The sequence below is a fragment of the Stigmatopora argus genome, chromosome 9, assembly GCF_051989625.1.
Source record: "Stigmatopora argus isolate UIUO_Sarg chromosome 9, RoL_Sarg_1.0, whole genome shotgun sequence".
Lineage (NCBI taxonomy): Eukaryota > Metazoa > Chordata > Actinopteri > Syngnathiformes > Syngnathidae > Stigmatopora > Stigmatopora argus.
In genome coordinates this window covers 18,389,743-18,408,720 of record NC_135395.1, presented here as the reverse complement: position 1 = coordinate 18,408,720, position 18,978 = coordinate 18,389,743, and the positions used below count along the sequence as shown (strand labels likewise).

The following is an 18,978-nucleotide window of genomic DNA, read 5'->3' as shown; positions in this document are numbered from 1 at the left end:
ATAAAGGATCTTGTCCACAAGGTGGAATGGTAGCCCTAGAAATGTTCCTTCCTTGTATGTAAAACTGAAGTATATTTCCCCTGGTAGACAAGCAAGGGAAGAAAAAAAACATTATTTTTACATTTCTAAACTAGGATTTGTTAGAAGATGAATTAATGACAACAGATTGAGACAAAATTAAAGAGTTGAGGCTAAAAATGAGATGGCTGTTGAGTTTTCCACATGAGTTGCTTTGGCTTACCATGTTGCCATGGCTATCAAAATACTACATAGTAAGCCCAATGACATCACGCGGCGGAAAACTGTTACAAGCAGACACACCCAAAATGTGAACAGCAGGAAATGACGAAAAAAAAGTCACTTTGAAAGTTTTACTTCACATGATTTCACATGTCATCGACCCTTGAGTTCAATACAAATGTTTGCAGGTATTACAAAACATGCACGTACGTACATTGTACGCAAGTCTCCGTCCATCCCACTGACTACTGACACAATAGAACAGGTCACAAACGGGTCATTTTTGGGAGAGTGCGTCATCCAATCAAATAGCCCGCTGCTGGTACCAACCTCCTTGCGCAAGGGCCGAGAGATAAGCGTATTCATAAATGGTGAAGAATAAGACCGTATCCTGTGTGCTATTTTTGCACCACTTCCTGCCAATTCTCCAAAACAGTCCTATCGCATGCGCCTGCCAATTCATTCAAAACACACAAACACACGCGTGTTGTGAACACAAGTCGCATAAACGAGTAGTAGGTAAGTTTAATATGCTTAGAGAGAAAGAACTCCCTCCAGTGTGGATTACTCATTGTTGACAATGGAGGTCTAACAGATGAAACGCTGAAGTGAGATGCTGTCGTCAGACGCCCCAAGCAACACTTGAGCCGCCATGTTCAAATGGGCTTTTGCCGAGGCGGTTCCCCCGGGAACCGTGGCACGCGCCGGCAACATTTTACGCTTGAGCAGAGTGTACGCGGAGCAACGCATGCTACAAAACGGGAACCTGGAAGGGACGTTGTGTAAAAAATGCTTTTTTTTCGGTGAATGACGTTGCGATTGGAACACTATGCGCCAATTTCATCCTTAAATGTAGCGACAAAGTTCTGTTTTGTTTTATTTGGTTTAAAGCCATCAAGGGAGGATAGTATTGAAAGACCAGGGGAGGTGAGGGGTTGTGAACTTGGGGGAGACCTGCCCAAGTCCTTTCAAGCTACTACTTTTTTGCCCTGAAATGTTTCAGCACCTGCCTAAATGTCTCTAACCGATTCGGGCGTTACTTTGAACTGCGGACTGAGTTTGTAACTATGTTTGGGTGTCAAGGACATAGCTGAAATGTACGCAGGGCAGCAAAGTCACGCAAACAAAAACAGGCTGGCGTACTCGATGTTATCTCTCACACAACACAGATTTGTGTCTGACTCACACACTTCTGGGAAAAATGTGGGCAGGCGTCGGAATTGCTGAAACATGCATGCTTCAATATGGTGGACCTTTTGAGATGTTGTGGAAACATATAGCGCTAATGAGAACGCAGTGCCCGCGATGAAAAGATAAAGTTCATATCTATTTATTTTGTTTTTAAAGTCCAATGCACCCTTCGTGATCACGTGTCTCTCCAGCACCGTGGTTACTGATCGACGCCGTGCTATCTCTGACTTTTCAGGCGCTCCTGGCGGACTTGCGCAACAAGTGCGCCGCCTTAACCAAAATGAGGCCACAGCCGTGACACACGCACGAGATCGTGGACACAAATCAACGCTGGGATTTTCAACTTCCAACAATATGAGTAGTCTAACGAACATCCAGCAAACGGACGGACGGACCGACAAATATTGTGGGCGGTCTTGACATAAAAGAGCTTTAAGGGTGTCAAGTGTTCCGGTATACTTGTTTCCTTCTACTTTGACACTTCCTCTCGTGTGCTTCTTCAGATAACGCAACAGTTCAGACATGTCAACATGAACGTCATTGGAGGAGGATGGATGGATGGCAGTGCAACATGAATGTATAATTGCAGATTGGGGATGGATGGGAGAATAGATGCTAGATGGCTGCGCACTTTCGCTATAAAGTCCAATTTAAAGAGAGAAAGCAGAGATCCAAAAGCAAAATCCGACGGAATACTCACAAATTTCTTTTTTCCCTCGCCGTCCTCGTAGCTTTTCTTTGATTTCTTGTCTTTCTTGGGACCGGCGGATGCGGCGGAGGCGGCGTTGCCCGTGTACGAATCCATAATCGTCCAATGACTCTTTTAACTGCAAATCCAAATAGTCCCCCGCGCGGAGGTAATCTCGCTGACGCCCAAAAAATAATAATTAATTAATGAAACAAAAAAAACGACACTCAAAGCAAACGATCGCGCTGACGATCGAGCAAGTTGATAAAGCGCAAGTAATAATAACACTAATTTCCTTAGCCACTGTCTAGTAACCGGGCTAACTAGCCACAATTAGCAGGGAGTTGTTAAAGATCTGATCCCGATCCAAGGTAGCCCACTGAACTCCTCGCGAAATCGCTTAAATGCCTGCTTGCCTGTCTGTCTGTTTGTCTGTTTGTCTTCGACAAGGAGGGAAATTCAAAGCGCAGCGAAGCGTCGCCGGGACGCGAACACAAAACAATCGGACAACTTCCTCAAAACATACGAGCTATTTCATTAACATCGGCGTGCAGCATTTTACAAAAGTCATTTACGAGATGAGATCTATCCAGGAAAGTTTGCCGCAACTGCAGCTAGCGTTAGCTTTAGCGAGGCCACTTTGTTTGGCTCGAGTTGCGAAGCCGAGTTGTGACGGCGATCGACGGGGGCGCTTCGTTAATGTTGCCCCGGATTCCTTCTTTCTTTCCTTCCTTCAGTCAATGCGATCGCGTCCGATCAAATGGGAAACTCCGCCATGATCCGATGCAAAGATACGGCTTTTAACGCCGAGGAGTTGTGCTCGATCGATCGTTCGGTCGTCGTCTTCCTGTTTCAACTTCTCCTGATGACAGTTCGCCCAAAGCGGTTGGATGGAGGGGCGGGGCCGGGTGCCTGGGGGCGGGGCTAGGCTCCGACTACACCTGGGCTGCTTCCTGGACGACCCCAGTGACTAGTTTTCAAGCCATTTCATATCACTCGAGTATAATATCACAAGCACTTTTGCACAACAAAACGCGGTGTTCATTAAGAAAGCCTCCCACATTTCATTTTCAATGATCTTTCATCAACAACTTGTGTTTACTGAGCATGAAAAAATGATTATGTGTTGCTTATAGTAGTACACTACAGTACTTTACAACAACAAATGTATTTTTATGGGTTAGGGGAGGGGTGCTCAAACTTTTTTGCTAAAAGATCTACTTTTCAAGGAGCCAATATTGCACGATCTTCCCATTTTTTTATTGTGATGCCGGACAAAGGCAAGCAGAATAACCAAGCGCTCCCCTTCACGTGAAAGTTGGCCACGCGCCCCGCTCTCCGTACGAAGGACAATTCTCGGCCCTGATGCAATTCAAGTTCGACTCTCGTTAGTCCTTGGTTTTGGAGTCGACACGCTAGCACCGGCCCATTCACAAGCGCTCGGGGACTGGGAAAAATGCCAAAGCTCCACAGTCCCAGCCAGAGTCTCACCGTCCCATTTTACTTGCACGGCGTCCGGGCCTCTCTCAGCGACCTGTCGTACGGCATGGAGGCGAAGAAAGAATTGCGCAGCTGACAGTTAATAAAGAAGACAATGATCAGCACCAGCACAAACAACAGGAGGCACATGGCCACGTAGGTGAAAAGGTCGGCCTTGTGGAGCTCCCCGTCTCGGAACCCCCCGCCGCCCCCGTGGCCGGCGGCCGGTCTCAGCAGGGTGGCCACGCTCGCCAAGGTGACGGAGGTGGCGCCGCCGCTCGGAGAAGACCGGGCCATGCGCAGCAGGTCCAGGTGCGAGGCGGTACTGGAGTTGAGGAGGACCCGTCTCGTCATGGTCTACGTCGGCTCACCGGCGGAAGGGGCGGGCGCCCTGGAGGGGGCGAGGGGCAACAACACACACGGCAACTTTTACAAATGATGCCTAGTTACGGATTGGGTGGGGAGAAATACGAACGGGATAAAACACTTTTTAAAAAAGCAGCAAATGTCAATGTTGGGCGGGTTAGGGTGGTTAGTGTGCCGGCCTTACAGTGGGGTTCAAATCCAGGTTGGTCCACTTAGGTGGAGTTTTAATGTTCTGTAGTGTATCTTTGAAAGTAGCTAAGTGCAGAGTATGTCAAGGTCAATGTTAATGTGCAAAATGTACGCTCCTGGGTTATGTTTTGTTTTTTCTTTTTGAATAGATTTGGTTGTTAGTGGTACTATTTAGATAGCAATTCCCTTCCCATTGAATAACATTGCTCGAGAAGCAAAAACAGTAGTCAGGAGGAAGACTTACCTGGGAGCGCACCGCCGACTGTGTCACAGGTGATAACGGGGTCCGCATTCCCGTCGTTCGCTTCCCTGATCCGTGGCCAACGAGCCCCGCCGAAGACACCTTGTGCGGGTGCGAGCGTGCGGATCTTCAATTGGGCTTGGACGCCCGCGAGAGTGGATGGAAATTACGCACCAAAGAATCGGACCTGTGTCAAGAGATGCACAGAAGTGAAAAGCGTTGATATGGGGGACCCCGACGGCGTCTCGTCCATGACAAAGATCTCACCTCATGCCGACACCGTTTGGTCTGGGTGTCTGTGGCAGAATGGCGAATGCGATCGACGCTGCGGCGAGACTCGAGAGAGAGGGCGGGCGAGGAGCCACGAGACCAATGGAGCGGAGCGCAAATCCGTAGACCCGCCGTCCCCGTCCTCCCCCTTTTCTGCATGTCTGTGTCACCAGGGGCGAGAGAGAGAGCAGATCAGCGCGAGAGGGAGGGATGGAGGGGGGTGTGGCTGGATTCAGAGGCTGGCCTGGGGGAGCGTGTCACCTGACAGGGATGCGCCACAGAAAAGTCAGCCAGTACAAATAAATCTCAGTCGCTCCATTTCTCTTTGGAAGGTAATGAGATCCTGTTGAGTCAGAGATGTGCTCCCGTGGGTGCGTGCGTGCGAGATGGCAACGTGGGGAATGTTTTACACTGCAGTGATGAGTGAGATCACGAACAGGTGGGAATTTTGGTACCATGCAGTGATCATCAAGATTGTATTACATGCATAAGTAAATTAAATTTCAAAACAAAATGAGAGAAAGAGAAATTCAGAAAATTCCACTGCGAACATGCATCGATGCATTGGACATCATTTCTCAGAACACATTAGGTGGTAGAAAATAATGAATGTTCATCCCGCCCAAGTGAAACAAACCGTGATCTTTCTTGATTGAACTAGGCGTCGCTGTTTAATCAAGCTTCCTTTTCTTTACTTTGAGAGCGCTCCCTTGTCATTTGAAAAAGATCTGAAATGATGACACGTCAAATCGCTTACATCAAGCGCCATGCCAAGTCTCCATGACGGCTCCGGCTGAAAAACTAGCTTGTAAACTGCGTCCTGCAAGTGCAATCAGTGGATTGGAGCTGCCTATTTCAGCACAACCCACACCATTTATTTGACAATCACATCCATACACAATTTATTCGACAATGACAGCAACATTTCACTTGCACACACAGTAGGAGTACGTATTAAAAGGACAGGAATATTGCGGGTCGATGTTTCCCCACTGTCTGGCTTCACGTTTTCTATTTGTTCTTATTAAAACCTGGAACAGCTACTCTGGCTGATAAGGAACTTTTTCTACGTGCAAACGCTTCTTTTATCGTCTCCTGGATGGAGTTTGGATTGGATCGACAATGAACGATGGAGTCGCTGTGCGACAAGCGATGCTTTGCAGCGTGTGCGGTCAATTGGTCGCCGGTCTTTTGGTCGCGGTCTTTTGGTCGCGGTCTTTTGGTCGCCGGTCTTTTGGTCACGGTCTTTTGGTCGCCCCGGCCGCGACAACGGGCGACCAAAAGACCGGCGACCAAAAGACCGACGACCAAAAGACCGGCGACAAAACAAGGTAAAACAAGACGGTCTACGCATGAATAAAAGCCAACAATGGCCATGAGCAGTTTCACTGAGCCCTCGTGTGAGTGTAGAAGAGTTTGTATGTACATGCGTTGTCCCTTTAAGAAGCGACGTCCGTCAGGGTCTTAAAAAGTTCTCCAACAAAAACGATAAAAGTCTGGGAAATTTGGAGCTTTTCTTTAGCCTAATAATTACTAGGGCATTAAGTATGACTAAATAGTCATTCGCAGTTTGTATTTAGGGAATTTGAGCTATGATTTAAATGGTAATTATCAATAACCTTCTGGGCGACCAAAAGACCGGCGACCAATCGATCGTGTACCGCTTTGCAGACAGAGAAGGACAATAATACCACAAATGTTCCCGGTCCATCGCGCTTAACGACAAAGCCAGGAGAATTAATTAGAGCGCCTGAAGTATGAAAGCAGTGCCACTAAAGAGGTCTTGTCCAGTTTTCCGCTCTCATTGGGCCTTCTTCATTTGCTCTCACCATTTGCTTCCCTCCGTCTAGTCTTTGGGGATGAGATTGGCATCGTGGTCGGCGTCAGTTCACGCAAACCTTTGCCTTTTCGGCCCCGAGACGCTGACCCCCAACGGCGTCCCGTCAGCGCCGGGCGGCGGGGGCGGGGACGGTGACGGCGTTCTTGCCAAATTTGTCGCCCAGCTGCTGAACGAGCAGAGACAGCTCCCCGGCGGCCTCCGACTTCTCTTCCAGCAGCTCGTAACGAAGGCTGGAAATGTCTTGCTTGATTTCCTTCAGCTCGCCTGCGAATCCCACAGGGAAACAAAGCGTCGGAACGGGCGCGTAAAACAAGTCAAAGCCAACGAGGAGGCCGCCCCGCAGGGGAGCTTTTTGATTGGCCCCTCGCCGATGTGCGTCATCTCTAATTGCTGTGTAAAATAGATCGACCGTTTTCCAGTCGCATTGCAAAAACTGCAAAGAGCGATTGCTGGAATTCAATTCTAATGGCCGCTCTTAGGAAAAACTGTTACGGTTGAACAATGTATTGATGGCTGTGGTTTTGGCTCCTCCCACGGTATAAAGTTAAGCGCTCTGGAATTGGGTTGGAGGGCGGGCAAAAGCCCAGAAAAGTGGTCCGTTACCTTCGTTGACTTCGTCGTTCTCTCGGTCCACTTGAGCCTTGAGGACGTAACGCTTGATGAGTCGCTTCATGATCTTCTGCAAAGAAGGAGGAGTCGTGAGAGCGGTGGCGGCGGCGCTCGTCGACCCGCCAGACGGCAAGCCAGAAGCTCATTGGACTTGGAACGCAGCCGCAAATAAAGACGGCGACGATGGACGGCCTGGGCCACTTAATATTTCATGCTCTCCTAACTGGCCGAAGGGATAAATGCCCTCGCCGTAGTCCCGCGTCCTCGTCTTCTTCTTCTAAGACCTCTCAGGATGACAAATGAGCACTTTCCCTCTGGCGTGCTCATTTGCAGCATTGTGTCCACCTCAGCGAGCTCACTAGGGTCATTTCATCCTCATTATCAGCCGCTCTCTCTCTCTCTTTTCTCTCGCTCTCACTCACCACGTCTCGTTCGCACGCCAATCCCGTCGCCACCTTTCACCTCTTCCAATGCTTCATTTCCAATCCTCCCGATCTTTCCTATTTTTTCACCAGGTAATAATTGGCGACATTTTTTTTTCATTGATTCATGAGAAAGTTGGTTTGGAAGCAGCCACTTTTTAACAAAATATTATGATCATTATTATTATTATTATTCCTAACCACTTGAGATTGTTGTTCCAATGAAGTGCGTCCATCCACTTGACACTCACCTCATATCTGGTTAGAGGTTTTCTGGAATTTCCAGATAAATTCTGAAACTCCTCTCCCGGGGGCCCGTCGGACTTGAAGCGTTCGCCCTGGCGCGGGAAATAGCCAATGTTAAGATTGAAGAAATGACACGATGAGACGAGAGAGGATGAGGAGACGTAGTTAGTTCGTGTGCGGTCGATTGGTCGCCGGTCTTTTGGTCGCCGTCTTTTGGCATAAAAGTATGGGAAAATTGGAGCTTTTCTTATAGAGCGTAATAATTAATAGGGCATTAAGTATGACTAAAGAGTCATTCGCAGTTTGTATTTAGGGAATTTGAGCAACGATTTAAATGGTAATTATCAATAACCTTCCGGGCGACCAATCGACCGGCGACCAATCGACCGGCGACCAATCGACCGTGTACCTAGTTAGTTACCTTGGCCCGAGAGTCAAGCATGCCCAGCTCGGATTCGTTGCGGCGGGGTCGTCCTCTCTCGTCGCAGATTCCCAACAGGCCGGACTTGACCCGCAGGATCAGGTAGTAGAAGGACTTGGGGCTGGGAACCAGGTTGTAGGGGGCGGGCAGAGTGCGGCCCTCGTCAAAGTAGGAGAGCCACAGCTTGGCCCGAGCGAACTTCCATTCCACGTCCGCGTCCTCCTGCGTGCCCACGTGTCAGCTCGTCAGGACAGAGACACCACGGCGGCGCCTCTCGAAATGCCCGGGACGCCGAAATCCCCCAAAAGTGGGCGTGGCGGAGTACTTGAATTTACCTCAATTTCCTGGTAGGAGCTGTTAATCATGGCAATGAGCATGTTGAGAAGAACCACCACCATGGTGACGTTGTAGACCCCGTAGAGCACGTAACCGATGTTTTCGATGAACTTGTGGTCGTACTTGAGCACGACGGAGATGACTTCCGATAGGCCGAAGATGGACCAGAAAAGGGTCTTGAAACTCTCCTCCACTCTGAGGAACAGAAGCGCCAGGCGGACGTCAGACCGTCCACGAAGGGTTATTGTCGACAAGGCAGTGGTTTTCCTACTATAGAGTTCATCATCTCATTGAATTTTTTGAATGGATTTTTTTGGCGTGAAACACCAGCAAGAAAAGCTCTGCTGCCTGCTGCCAAAAAAATAATAATAATGTGCTTTCAAAACTCTCTGCCAAAGCAATTTTGTCATCAAGCTACTCGAGATGAGCATTCCCGGTGGGCCCAACTAACCTTTTCTAAAAGGACACAGAGAGGAAGGAGTCTGACGCTAAGCGCAATTGACTTGTGCTAAAATCAATAAAGGGATGAATTTCTTTCACGGACGATGTACGAGGGAAGGTGTCACAAAACAGGCCCTCGTCCAGGGCGCTTTATTTGCACCATTTCAAGCTAGCCACGTCATCCGTTCCGCCTGGCTTCTATTTACTAAATAAATACGGCACGATAAGCCACGGATAACATTCGAGTCAAGTTAGGGTCAGCGACCAGACAAGACTAGGCTGCTGGCTAAGAGAAAAAGCCAGACTGAACCCTCCTGTTTTCAGCTGCAACATGTCAAAATGAAGGATGGGAGCGCTTTCAGTTAGGAGCTCCAGTAGATTGTGTCACAATCCAAACAACAACAACAACAACAACAACCCCCCCCAAAACACCAGTGCTTTAACTCACGTAGTGAAAGCCGGATTGTACTTGGCTCCCAGGTAATAGGAATACAGGTTGAACATGCCAATCATGAAGGCCACGAACACCATGATGAAGATGACCATGAACTTGAAGATGTCTTTGACCGTGCGGCCCAGCGAGATCTGCAGGGGGCCGAAGCTCTCGTTGGCCGGGAGAACGTAGGCGATGCGCGAGAAGCTCAGCACCACCGCGATGGAGTACAGGCCCTCCGAGATGATCTGGGGGTCGGAAGGGCGCCACTTGTTCCTGGCTGCCCGGGGAGGAGAAAGCAAAAAAATAAAAAATAAACAATCGGGGTGGGCACAGACCAAAAGCGCTCATATTTGCACGGACGCCGTTGTTAGGGGTATTAGTCTTACATTATTATATATTTGCTTGCAATGAAGAACGCTTCGCTTCACTTAGGGTTATTAGTCTTACATTATTATATATTTGCTTTACTGAGCTTATTAACATTAAAAGTCATTTTAATACATCTGCTTGCAACTGTGTAATGCTCGCTCCCGAGTGAACCTAAACAACGTGACGGCCCCTCCCCTCTCCAGCTGGACTTCTCAAAAGTGTTGTTCACACCGCTCCCTTGGGAAGACCTTCAATTGTTTTGAGAAACATCGACTTCTGAAAGTGTTGTCCATATCGCTCCCTTGGGAAGATCCCGGCAGACCTTCAATTGCTTTGAGAACTGAGATGCATGTTGTAAATCTGACGTAATAAACAGCATGAGGGATGCCTCGCAGGGCAGAATGATCTGGGATGAAGACGAGTCAGGATCGATTCTCTCTTGCAAGACACCCGTTATTAGTCAGATGTCTGTTTTATTCATGCGTGCATTTGGGAATGCCTATTGGTGAACCTATCGGCCGCCATTACGGTTTGAGGAAAAGGACACCCGCCGTTGCTGAGACGAAGCCGAATGAAGGAGAGCAAAAAAAGCAGGGAAAGAAGGCACACCCGTCGGGCGAGGCTATGATTATTCCTCATAACTGGCACCGGAAAGAAAGATACCGATGCGCAACGGGCCCTGACAAGAAATAACGGTGTGACAGAGTCGAGCCACGAGATGGCAGAAGACCGACGGCAGGTTCTCACGGAGAAGCTTTGGACAGAACGAGTGTCATCGTAAGGCTCGTTTATTGCCAGAAAGGCGTCCTTAGCCCAATCCTTAAATCATCCAGTTGACGTTTTAAAGGCGCAACTCTCTTTTTTTTTGCAATCCATTTTAGGAGTCGTCGACGTCGGCAGTCAACCGACCGCTATGTAAATGAGCTTCACGCCCGAGTAATTTGTTCTCGGGAGCAAACAACCCCCATGTACGTTTTGCAGCGATATTTACATTGTGGCAGACGCAGTCGTTTCCTCGCTGCTTATCTCGTATCTGCGTTAGTAGCGGCGGCACGTGCGTACCTGAGGGGGAAATGATCCCTAGCGCTGGCACCTAAATCACTTAAACAACCTGACACGGGAGGCGGCGCGTCTCTTGCAGATTTCTGCTGTCGCCGATGGCACACGATAGCCTTTGAGTGTTTAGCTTTTGTCATCTGGCCAAGATTAATGTTGCCTTCCTCGCGCTTTGCCGATTGAAAATCGGTATTTCAGACCTAGGCCCCGCTAGTGTTACCGTATTTTCTCGCGTATAAGCCGCACTCTTAAAATGGCCTTGAAATCGTTGAATTTGAGAATTTCTCGCGTATAAGCCGCCCCCGCATTCACAATTTTCATGTGCATATTCATGGTTTTAATAGGGAGTACAAATGTGTTACTTTGAAGGGGAAATCATCTCATGCGGTCTCATCTCATCTCAGAAAATACGGCAAATGGAGAAAATAACCAAAAATGGGAATAGCTATACTAGAGCCGTGCAGAAAAGAAATGCCAGAAGTAGACTGACTTTAGTTTGAAAACATGAGGCCCTACGCCCATCCCACGAGGAGCAAGAGGTCCTGTTGCAAACAATTTTCGAAAGGCGGATGTTGGGGTTATTCTGGATAATATTATAGATGTATGCATTTTAATGACTTTTGTATAGGAGTGTCTTTAATTTGAGACTGGGGCAAACTCGATGTCACCCTCCAAGACAGCTGGCTCCAGCTTGTTGACGCTCCAAGGACTGTTTACTGGGAGATACACCTCGCAACCCAGACAACCAGATGCAAGTTCGCAATGAAGATCTACGAAGGACTCATAAATTGCTTTGACTGGTACGCCGGCAGTTTACCTTATAAAGAAATTATTATGCTTATACTGCAAATTCTTACGCAGGTGTTTTGGTTTCGAGCAGTTGTTTTTTGACCTTAATGGTGGTATTCGGTTAGCTTATGCAATTGTTTTGAATCAGATTACATTAAATTGGATTGGATTGGATAACTTTATTCATCCCGTATTCGGGAAATTTCGTTGTCACAGTAGCAAGAGGGTGAGCATGCAGGAATAGGAAAGGCATTTTAGACATAAATAGATAGGTAATAAGTAAGTTAATTAATAAATACATGAATAAAATAAATACATGAATAAATATATAAATAAATAAGTTTATAAGTTTAAGTAAATAAATGTTTTGAGTATGTCGCGACTAAATGGGGAGAAGAGTATGCCGCTCGTCAGAATCCTCTTGAACGAAGGCGCGTTATGAGTGATTTCTCCTTGCAAGTTGTAACCAGTGTATGTTTAAAGATGTCTTCCATGTTAATTAAATTGTATTAATAAAGTAATCCATCAGCGGCGAACGGGAGGACTCACCGAACGTAAAGTAGGCAATCTCGTCCGGCAGCGAGGCGTTGCTGAGGTCCTCGTCGGGCACGTGCATGTCCACGTAGCGCTGGGCTCGGGACGCTTTGAGGAAGGCCATGAAGCGGGCCGTGAAGGACGCCACGAAGATGGAGAGCATGCCAAAGTCCAGAAGGTTCCACAGGTGCATGATGTACTCTCGGGGCCCATCGCTCCAGATCTCCTTGCACTCGGACCAAATCATCCCTGTGTGACACGCTGTACATTTAAACCGGTTCCAAACCAAAATACTCCGAAACCAGTCCGCGCTGCCTCGGAAGGCCAAAAACGAGGCGACGCCAATGACGGCGTCACCTTTGCTGATGCTTTTTCTGCCAGTCGGGCACTTTTCATTCACACTCGAGGAAATCTGACTCCACCGACGCGAGCGAGGCCTTCTACTCCGTATCGAATTGGGAAGAAGGAGCTCCAGTGGCTGGCTTATCGTGGCGGCGCAGAACATCTTTAATACACATCCAATTAGGCTACGAAAAGCCCCAGCGCTTTCTTCGACTCGCGTGGTCGCAGATAGGCCGGGGAAAGCGATTCAAGTCTAATTGAAAATGCAAATTTTAGATTTTTTTTTTTATGACTTCTCCCTGGGCTAAATGCGCGCGGATTGGTCGGCGTGCATATTTCTGTTGATCGTTTATTTGATGATTTACGACAACCTGGATCATCTTTACGACGTGTCGGATGCTCCGGTTAAAGCCGCTGACATCCTCGCAAGAACAATAAGATCTTTTCTCGGAGATGTGGAGGTAGACACGCTAGGGGCGGGGCTCTTGACGCGGGTTGGGGTGGTTTCACATTGCGAGCCGCTGACTAAAAGCGCCATGACGCCATCGATAAACGAGTTGGAACTCACCCAACACCCACTTCATGATCAGCATCTCCGTCCAGGAAAATTGAGTGGTCTTGAGTCGAAAGACCTGTCGCGGGTGGTCCGTGACGGTCTCGTTGGGCAGGTTCTTCACGCCCTCGAAGCGGTCGGAGGCGTTGAGCACCAGGAGGCCCAGGAAGATGCTGAAGGAGACGGCGTGAGCCACAAATTTCATGAAGGGGCTGCGGAGGATCTGACCCAGCTGGAAGAAGAAGAAAATAGCAAACGCCGTCGTGAAATGAATCTGATTTCACCATTTGAAAAGAAAATAAATAACAAATGTGCGACTGTTTGGGAAAACAGACACTTTGCATTTTAGGAGACAGAAAAGGCTGCTGGCGATCAAAATGGCCAATTCAAGTTTGCGGCACAACACAGCGACTAACGTAATGACTTTTCCGACCCGCTGTGTGGAAAATGAGCTTCCCGCGGGAGACCTTCCACCGCCGCCGGCGGCACATAAGGCCACGCCGCGGTTCCGGCCAAAAGCGGTGGCGGGTCCTTCATATCAGGACTCTGTGGGATGGGATACGACAGCCCGTGGCCGGGAACGGACCCGGCCGAAGGAGGTTCTCACCTTGCTGCACGGCGCGATCCAGTAGGCCAGGGCCAGGAACGGGAGACCCACGGTGACCCCCAGCACGCTCCAGCATTTGACCCCGACCGACTGTTGGCGGAGACCGGGCAGGTTCTCGTACCAAATGATCAGCAGTTGCTGTTGGCAGTTGGGATGGGCTACGAACTGAGAGCGAGAGAGAGAGTTGGGGGATGTCAGGAGGGGGGTGCTTGGTTCGTCAGCCGCAGTAATCAGTAGTCAAAGTCCAATGCTTAGCGATCTGAGCGTTACAGTTCAAATGAATGAGACTCTCCAAGGAATTTGCGCTTCTTTATCCATTAGCCTGCTTCATCCAAAGCGTTCATCTCAAACACACAGCTGATTAACACGGGCTGTTGATTTCTCGCCGTGGACCCTGGACAATTCCCCTCCCTGGAAACAAACAGGCGCGCGCACCGCCTGGTTTCCATGACGATCACCCGTCATATCGGGTGTCCCTGCTTTCCGCATTTGCTATTGGCCCATTTAGCCAGTGTTCCGTGGCAACAAACGAGGAGAAACCGGGACGGCTTTACCTTCTTCACTTCGTACTTGATGGCCAGTTTGACCCGGCTGAGGCAGGGTCGGTTGTAGGGGCTGGGCGGGCACAGGTCCACGTCACCGTTCACGATGGCCTCCACTTCCTCCGTGTCCCGACAAAGGTCCAATACCCCCACCACAAAGTCTTTGCACTGCATGGACAGCTTCCGGTATTCGTTCTGAAAAGGTTAAATGAGGTCCAGGTGAGCCCAACGGTCGGAGTCGGCCCAATCATCCGCGCCAGAGAAACCGTGGCCCCACCCCTCAAAGTAGTGGCGATAGCTGCTCCTATTCACGCCAGCGTCAATGTTTCTAGGCCAGGTTAAATTGGGACAGCTTGAAAGACGCCTGACATTATAAAAAGGAAGAATAGAAGATGGAAACCCATCATAACGTGTGCCAGGGGGGGAAAAGTCTGCAGTTTTTATGTCGGGTAGGAGGGGAAAAAATGCAGATAAATGAACAGGGCCAAGTGAGCCCAGTCTTTCTGTCCCGTTGAACGAATCCAATCAATATTAGCAGAATTTGAAGCATGAAAAGAAATCCCAGAGCGAGCGTCACTTACCTTGAACTCCGTCTCGATGTTGGCCAGCCGGGCCAGTTCGTTGCTGAGCTCCAGGGCGGTCAGCACCGGATCCGGACTGCTGAGCGACAGGTAGGCGGCGCTGGCCAGGCCCTTGTAGGCGTTCATCCGGGAGCGCGAATGGCTGAAGGCGTCTTTCTTCTGCTCTTCGGCGCAGCGCCGGCACTTGCAGAAGTAGTCGTGGGGGCGTTCGATGCGAGCCCCCCTGCTCAGGAGAATGTGGACGATCTCGTACTCTTGGCAGTGAGCGGCCAGGATGACCGGCGTCACGTCGTGCGAGAAGCGCGTGCCGTCCTCGTCATAGGCGTAGAAGTCGTCGTCGTCGTCGCCGCCGCTGACCTTGCCTCCGCGCGCCTCCCGTTCGGGGGCGCCGCCGCCGGAGGCCCGGCGCGGGCCCCCCCGGAAGGCGGGGTGGCCCAAGATGGCTTCCACGATACGAACGTAACCCTTGGAAATGGCCAGCAGCAGACCGTCTCCGATGCGGGCCAAGCCGTCCTTCCGGAGGAGCAGCTCGGTCACCTCCAGGTGCTCGTTCCCCACCGCCAGCTGCAGGGCGTTCTGGCCCATGTAGTCCACGCAGTTGAAGTTGAGCGTTTGGGAATCCTCCAGCATTTTGCGCACCACCGGAATGTTGCCGTACTCCGCCGCGTCCAGGAAGCGTTCCTCTTCGGCGGTGAGGGCCGAGCCGCGCTCGTTGAACATGTAGGCCGGGCCACGCACCGCCTGCCGCCGGCCCTTCTCCCTCAGCGTGGTGTGGCGCCGCTGCATGGCCTCCACCCTGCGCAAATGACAGCCAGACGGCCAAAGCTTTAGCTTCCATTCCACGCGCCGTCAAAGCCCAGTGGAATGAAATGGAATTGAATTGAAGGCTTTGATTGTCGTTATACAAGTAGAAGGAGATTTAAAGCTTTCGCCGCAAAGTACACAAATAACAAAAACAAACAGATCAAGTTAAGCTTCATTCGGCTCAGACCACTAAACCACTGCGCGCGTGCAATGGAAACCAATTGTAGATCAAAGCGATCGTTCCATGTATTTTCACATTTTTCGAAAATTATTTTCATTTTTCGTCCCGGTTTAAATTTCACACACCAAAAAACGATCGCGGGTACGAATAAAGAGCTCAAACATTATTATTTTTTCCTCATGTGGGGCCATTTTGGGGGATTTTTTTTCTCTAGGTCTATAATGTCTTGTGTCTGTCTTGCTACTGAAATTTCCCCGAATATGGGATGCAATAAAGTTCTAATCTAATCTCATCTAATGTAAAGGTAAGGTAAGATTTGCTGGGGTGGCTCGTTTTGGCGGATCAAAGCCGCGACCGGCGCTAACGAGAAACAGAGCCAGGAGTCGGGACCTGTTTCTCGCTCTTCTGGAGCTTCTCTCCAGCTCTTGGCAGGCCACAGCAGATCAAAGAGCAGCCCAAAACCTGGTTCCTCCTTCCATCCAGCAACGGGAGCAGCACATTTCATCCCGCCGGTCGCTTTCAACCCACCGCGACGAACACAAAAGTGAGGGCTTTTGGTTTTGGGGTACCAGCCCTGGGAAACATCAGCGCGGGGAGTTATCACGATCGAAGCGCCGTTTTTGTTCTTGCGGCAGCAGCAAATGACTTTCTCAATAGCGTTATCTTCATCGCAGATGGTCAAAAGACGAGCGCAGGCGAGAGGCGGGGAGCGCCCGCAATAAATCCCAGGCCGCTATTGATAAAGCAACACGCCTATTGTAAATCTGGAGTCTTTAATTAACTGGACGGCCATGTTTTGGGGCTGCGGGAACAACACATCCTAGAACCTGAACAGCGTGTGGCCCATGTGTAAAACCACCTACTTTGTGACTCGGGTGGCCCCGTACCTGCGTTCTTAGGATCAAAATTTGTACGTACACGTGCCGAAAAATGGGTTAGTATAAATATTTTGCTTTTGTTTGTTGTACCCGAGTACAGGGTCAAATGGAGCGAAGAATAACTCATTACTAATCCGATGATGGTTGATGGATATCCTTTTTTATGGAAAGGATGGAAATATAATAGTTATTTGTTGTTGTTTTGTTTGAAATAAATCCAGGTTCCCAAGTTGAGCCAGCCTTTCATAACAAGGTGATTGAATTTATAAGGAATAAATAGTAAAGGTGAAGCAGAAACTCACGATTGCCGGGAGTCGCAGTGGAACTCTCTGTTCATGTATTCATTGGCGTGGTGGTTCTGGTATTCCGAGATTCTCTGTCCGTGGTGCTGATCGTCGTCCTCGTCGTCGTTATCGTCGTCGTTGCAGCAGCCACGATCGCCCAGGCGCCTCGGAGACTGCTTGCGGAACTTGGACGCCACCGGGACTGGCGAGCCAAGACGCTCCGGCCAAGCCGCGCACGGGGACTCCGTGTCCTCTAGCAGCGGGGAGGCCGACGACGACACATCCAGGGGCCGCCCCCTGGAGAAAGGCGAGTGCGGAGAAGCAGGAGGCGAGCCGCAGCCGCAGCCGAGCCCTTTGCCGATCTCCGCGTCGTCAGACATGGACAGAGTTGCGGGCGGACACGACGTCGCCTACGCCGTCGCCGTCCTCGTTCTCAAGTTGAGTCGGAGCGACGGACATGGCACCCCCCCTTGCTAAAGTTTCCTCCAGACAAGTTTGCTCCTTGCTGCAAGCGTGCTACAGTAACGCGCTCTCCGGTAACGCGCAGTCAGTCCGGTCGGTGCCCTCCGCGTCAGTGCGCACGCGCGCGAGCAGCCCTCCCTTCGCCCTGTCTTCAAAATGGAAGACGCGCATCAAAAGTCGCTTCTGTTGCGGTGGAGGCCGGAGGTCAGAGACATATTGTTTGAGGACTGGGATGGCGGGGGGAAAAGATAAACAGTAAGAACTAAACGAGCAACTGGTGAAGGAAGACATTTTAATGAGACCGACTTCATACACAACCAAAAAAAACACACTGACTCGACGGGAAAGAATGAAAGAAGCAAGCTTCACGATTAACCTTACTCCCAAGTGGGTGTCCAGGCAATTGGTCGCAAAAATCATTGGGTGGATGACGTCGAAAGAAAGAGATAAAGCTTGGGCTCAATCCCAACGCTATAAATCCAGTCACGTAAGTAAGTGTTTGACACTGTTATACGATTTGCGTGCGTGCCTGCGTCGATAACACAGATCCACACTTGTTTATCGCACTCACCGGAGTCATAAAAGTTTTGAAATACTACACACCCTCTGCCGCTGAATATAAAATATGCAGGCAGGGATTGGACTGTTGGTATGGTCTCTTTGGGGGTGACCTGATGTTCATTGAGCAAATTGAGGCCGGCGGCTGACAGGAAAGCCCGCCCGCCGTTGCCACATCCCGAGTAAATAAAATTGAATCTCATATAATCTAATCCCGTATGTACTTTTGCTCTCTTTTATGAATGATCCATCCGTCCTTGTTGTTTCCGTAGCCGGCGCCAAGAAGCGAAAGGACGTCATACTCTTCTCCAAACATGAAATTGTCCTAAATAGGTTCGCGTTGACGTGGCCTTGATTTATGAGCGAATTAGCAATTTGTTGAGTGGCCAAAACAACACAAACTATCTCAACGTGCAATACACACAGCGCGTGAACAATTTATGACAAATACCTAGACGGCGTGTGAGGTGCAAAGGCGCCCTAAATTTGCTGCACTGATCATCACTGACAGCTTTTTAATACACTCTAAGCTCTTTAAACGGTGTCCGTTATACATCAACCATTTCAACTTGAAAATAAGACACCTTCAGGAATCCGAATGGCCGTCCGACCTGCCCATCCTCCATCATAACACCACAGGCTTTTTTTTAATCAACGCCATCTCCTCTTTTGATATGACGTCAAGTTTCTTCACCGGGAACCCGCGTGAGACCAATTCAATTCAATTTTATTGGCGAAAGAAAAGCACAAGGCTAAGGGCCATGTAATGACGATACAAGAAGTGTGTAAACAATTTTTTTTTTGTTTTATATGGCGATGGACGTCCTATCCATTTGAACTGTACTAATAGATTGGACATCCATTCCCGTTAATGGCCGCCAGTATGTTAAGGAGAATGTTTTGCCTGAGGAATGTGGTGTTCCTCTTCACTAGTGAGCTTGTTGTTATTTTTACACTTAATGCTTTTAAATACTTTAGCTCTCGTTCTGTTTAGTAGATATGGTTTATTAAAAAAGAAAATTA

At 49.3% G+C, this 18,978-nt stretch overlaps 3 protein-coding genes across 4 annotated transcripts in view; all 3 read right to left on the bottom strand.

The window, feature by feature from the left end:
- Window positions 1-2,984, bottom strand: part of diaph1 (diaphanous related formin 1) — a 29,468-nt gene extending 26,484 nt beyond the window's left edge. Inside the window, exon 1 of one of the 2 annotated variants that reach the window (XM_077608652.1) lies at window positions 2,132-2,984. In XM_077608652.1, coding sequence (XP_077464778.1) covers window positions 2,132-2,236 — 105 coding nt within the window. In that variant the 5' untranslated portion in view covers window positions 2,237-2,984. The remainder of the gene's footprint in view (window positions 1-2,131) is intronic. The other variant, XM_077608653.1, reaches the window with a different exon arrangement.
- A 396-nt stretch (window positions 2,985-3,380) lies between these two features.
- On the bottom strand, window positions 3,381-4,812 carry smim32 (small integral membrane protein 32). The gene is made up of 3 exons (XM_077610036.1): window positions 4,662-4,812; window positions 4,398-4,581; window positions 3,381-3,989 (listed from the first exon to the last, which is right to left on the bottom strand). The coding sequence occupies exon 3, from the start codon at window positions 3,950-3,952 to the stop codon at window positions 3,620-3,622; it is 333 nt and encodes a 110-aa protein (XP_077466162.1). The 5' UTR covers window positions 3,953-3,989; window positions 4,398-4,581; window positions 4,662-4,812; the 3' UTR covers window positions 3,381-3,619.
- A 1,402-nt stretch (window positions 4,813-6,214) lies between these two features.
- trpc7b (transient receptor potential cation channel, subfamily C, member 7b) lies at window positions 6,215-17,576 on the bottom strand. Its single transcript, XM_077610322.1, has 12 exons — window positions 16,954-17,576; window positions 14,789-15,584; window positions 14,220-14,402; window positions 13,666-13,830; window positions 13,074-13,290; window positions 12,179-12,412; window positions 9,428-9,692; window positions 8,538-8,733; window positions 8,203-8,424; window positions 7,787-7,873; window positions 7,108-7,183; window positions 6,215-6,768 (listed from the first exon to the last, which is right to left on the bottom strand). Exons 1-12 carry the CDS (start codon window positions 17,313-17,315, stop codon window positions 6,608-6,610), a joined length of 2,964 nt encoding a protein of 987 aa, XP_077466448.1. The 5' UTR covers window positions 17,316-17,576; the 3' UTR covers window positions 6,215-6,607.
- Window positions 17,577-18,978: the final 1,402 nt, after the last annotated feature.